The 3,407-nt window shown below is 34.0% G+C and overlaps 1 protein-coding gene across 2 annotated transcripts in view; it reads right to left on the bottom strand.

Annotated features, from left to right (window-relative positions):
- Positions 1–933: 933 nt before the first annotated feature.
- Positions 934–3,407, bottom strand: part of LOC106309710 (1,4-dihydroxy-2-naphthoyl-CoA thioesterase 1) — a 3,076-nt gene continuing 602 nt past the window's right edge. Inside the window, exons 2-3 of one of the 2 annotated variants that reach the window (XM_013746814.1) lie at positions 1,507–1,577; positions 934–1,427 (exon numbers count right to left, since the gene is read on the bottom strand). In XM_013746814.1, the coding sequence (XP_013602268.1) occupies positions 1,086–1,427; positions 1,507–1,577 (413 nt within the window). In that variant the 3' untranslated portion in view covers positions 934–1,085. Of the gene's footprint in view, positions 1,428–1,506; positions 1,756–3,407 lie in introns of those variants that run through there. The other variant, XM_013746813.1, reaches the window with a different exon arrangement.

The raw sequence follows: 3,407 nt of genomic DNA, 5'->3' as shown, positions 1-3,407 counted from the left end.
CAAAACTAATTTAAATCATCAGTTAACCACAATTAACTTTTAATTAACTAAAATCACTTCGAAGAAAGAAATAACGTTTATTCTTAATACCTTTCCACTAAAGCAAAATCCGAAGTCCGACTCAGACCTATATGGATGGCATGACGGATCAATAAAAGTACTTTAACCCTTCCAGGCTTCCTTCCACCTTTGTCATATTTTCAATACATTGTACCTATAAAAGTTTACAAACCTCTATTCCCTATCCAACAATCAAATTGTAAATTGGGGTTTATCAAGTCAAAATTGTATTCTGAAGAGAGTGTTGTTGTGATTATTCGCAAAATCGAAAACACACATAGTTAAGGAATTCTTCTCCTTGTTACTTTTTTGAAGATGTTGAATGAATGAAGACATTCGTCTAATTATTGTTCCCTATGTTCTTTTCGTTGGAGAAGCAGGAAAAGGAGAGAAGGATGAAGAAAACATAAATGAAGACATGGAGAATACTAAGGAAATTGAGAATGTGAAGATGATGAGTATATTGTGGATTGATACGAGCATGAAATTGAATAATATATAGTGCATGAGTTTGTTGATGATGATTTCACCAACTGGAACTCTCTTTGCCACATTTTTTAAGCTGTTTCGAAAGAACCATACTTCATTAATTCAAAGATCTCATACTCCGCTGAAAAAAAAACTGTTTTAAGATAGAAAGCATAACAAGCTAAAATAATTGATTGACTAGCTCCGAAAGAAGGTGTATGAGTTTTTAACAGTCTAACTTGCAGACAAGCTTTGAAATGCTCATTTGAATGACTACAAACTTACAAACTTATGTAATCAGAAGGGTTAGACATTAATCTCTAATATTAGCGAAAAGATTATAGAGTCTGGAGGATAAACTTTTCAATAGTGACGAATCTTGAACATCCGACCAAAGCCTGCAAAGGGACCTAAATAAACCTTGCCATTTTAAGCTTATTATCACCCAAAAAGGGTGAATGTGTTTAGAAGGATGATACATACAAGCGAAAATAAAAAGCCATTATCAAGAGAAACAATCACAGAGAGATAGAAATTAAAAAAAAAAGCTTTGAGATTTACAATTTAGAGATCAATTTGAGAGGGTCTGATGCATCTTTGACGTGATCAGGGACAGGAAGATTGCAGAGGAGTGTGACTCTAGAGGAAGATATTAACGTTCTGTTCTCTGACCCTTCCTTTGACTTCCACAACTTGACTTCCCAAACCTGAATAGTCTTTCCTGCGCTTACAGGAGATGCTTCGGCGAAGACAAGGTCTCCAAGATCAGCACTCTTTACGTGATTGATCGAGAGTTGAATCCCAGCGACCCTTTTGAAACCGGAAGCCATGTGTGCTCCTATACTTGCTAAAGACTCAGCGATCAAAGCAGATACACCACCGTGTAACACCTTAAAAGGCTTTGACAAAACTCAATCTCTCAGAATTTGTTAGACAAAAAAAAGGGTCAATGATCAAAATTGAAGAAGGAGAAGGAACCTGGCAGCAGATTGGAGAAACGGGAAGACGACCCGTGACACGTGTTGGAGATAACTCATCGATCTCGAAACCTAATGCATGAAGCGGAGGGTCTAAAGCTTTGGTCTTGGACGATGCAGATACCATTTCGTGTCCTCTGTTTCAGAGAAAGAGAGAGGAGGTTAGGTAGGTGAAGTTCTCAAAGACGATAGGAGAGGTTGAGAGAAAGTGAGAAATTGATTGAAGGTTATTTTTAATAGATAATAGCGTTAAATGGAATGTCACTGTAATAGTTTTTTAATTGGTTTTACGTTCACTTTCCTTTCGGGCCAATTGTCAAAACTCCATAATTGATGTTGGTGAACGTCTTTCGGACAAGAGTCTACGTATTTGTCCGTATTAGTTGAGTTCAAACTTCAAAGTACTGGATAAGACACACGTGTCGTATCTCCTTGTCAGTCTTTTAATAGGCCGACAGTGGATATTAACCTCCTCTGATGGGCCATTGTAATAAGCCCTTTTAGCAGCCTTGATCACTCATTTCTGTTTCATTGATAAAAATCAACGTAGCCTTTTCTTTCATGAAATCAAATTTCGGTTAAATATTGGGCTAGACTTTGGTAAAGATCTATCTATTGGGACAATGATAAAACCATACGCAAAGTTCTTCAAATTAATGAGGTGTATATATATGATTAATATTTTGGAAAAATCATATATGATTTATTATTATCTTTTGATTAATTTGTTTGATAGAGTGCGATAGAAAAATTGGACTGTTGAAATATCAATCCAACTCAACACACGATTAGTTTGTTTGGTTTTTCAATCGCTCTCTCTCTTTCGTAACGTGTAAGTAACAACAGCTGTAAACAAAGAGAAAAAGATGACACAGAGCAATTTAACCAGTTCAGAGTGTCCATATGATATGAGATACTTCTACGTCTAGGCTAGAGGATTTTGGCAATCTAGTATATGTTTAACCTCACCACTGAACTTGGACACAATTTTTTTTAACTCAATGATGCAAGAAAAAGAGAAAACGTTACAAGTCGTTCTCACGACTTCGATTTTATGTAATGCTCATGAATAAATCATAATCCTAATAGAATATTATATATTCCTCTATTATCTATGAATTAAACTTATATCTTTATTGGTTTAGTAATTAATGTAGTTCAGTTTTGGACCAATATATCCAACATGCACAGAACTGATTCACATTTCTCATCGAGCAAATACGAAAAAGAAGCATATTGAAAATTTGGTACCGTTTAACTCACATATCAAGAAAACAAAAAACATTGAAAATGTTACAGAGGAAGAACCCTATTTTATAAACTAGGGGCATTGCCTCCGCGCTTGCGCGGGGTTGTGGACAGAATTCTTGTTTCATCTTAATATTTGCTAGGGTTATTGTAGTTGTGAATTTTTTGCGTTTTGAGTTATTTTTCAAGTTTTTTTTATTGTTATAGGGTTAGAGTTGTGATGATGAACTGTGTATGCATTATTCTCCACTTATGAAGGACTAAACTGTGTTAGTAATGTGATTGATATAGTTCGTGTTGTTGTTTGTTGTGTCACTGAGACTTATTGTTTGTTTGTCTTTTTAATTTGTTTCTTGTACTACTGTTGAGAGTACATAAATTATATTAAAGTTGTTGAGAGTATCTTTTGTTTATGGATATTTTTTTTCCAGTTTAGTTGTGTAAGTTGTGTGTATTAAGTAATAATTTTTATTATCTTTATTATGTTTGTTATATGTTTTTATTTTATTTTTAAACTTGTTACTCTTACCGGACATTTAAAACAAATACATGAAGACTTGTAGAAATAACTATAAAATAAGTGATGGTTCTGAGTATTTGAGTTTTAATGAGTTTTAAACGAATTTATGTATTTCTCATAAGAAGACAATAGCA

Source organism: Brassica oleracea, chromosome C8 (genome assembly GCF_000695525.1).
Source record: "Brassica oleracea var. oleracea cultivar TO1000 chromosome C8, BOL, whole genome shotgun sequence".
NCBI classification, from domain to species: domain Eukaryota; kingdom Viridiplantae; phylum Streptophyta; class Magnoliopsida; order Brassicales; family Brassicaceae; genus Brassica; species Brassica oleracea.
The sequence above is the reverse complement of the archived record's forward strand: the minus strand, read 5'-3'. Positions and strand labels throughout refer to the sequence as shown.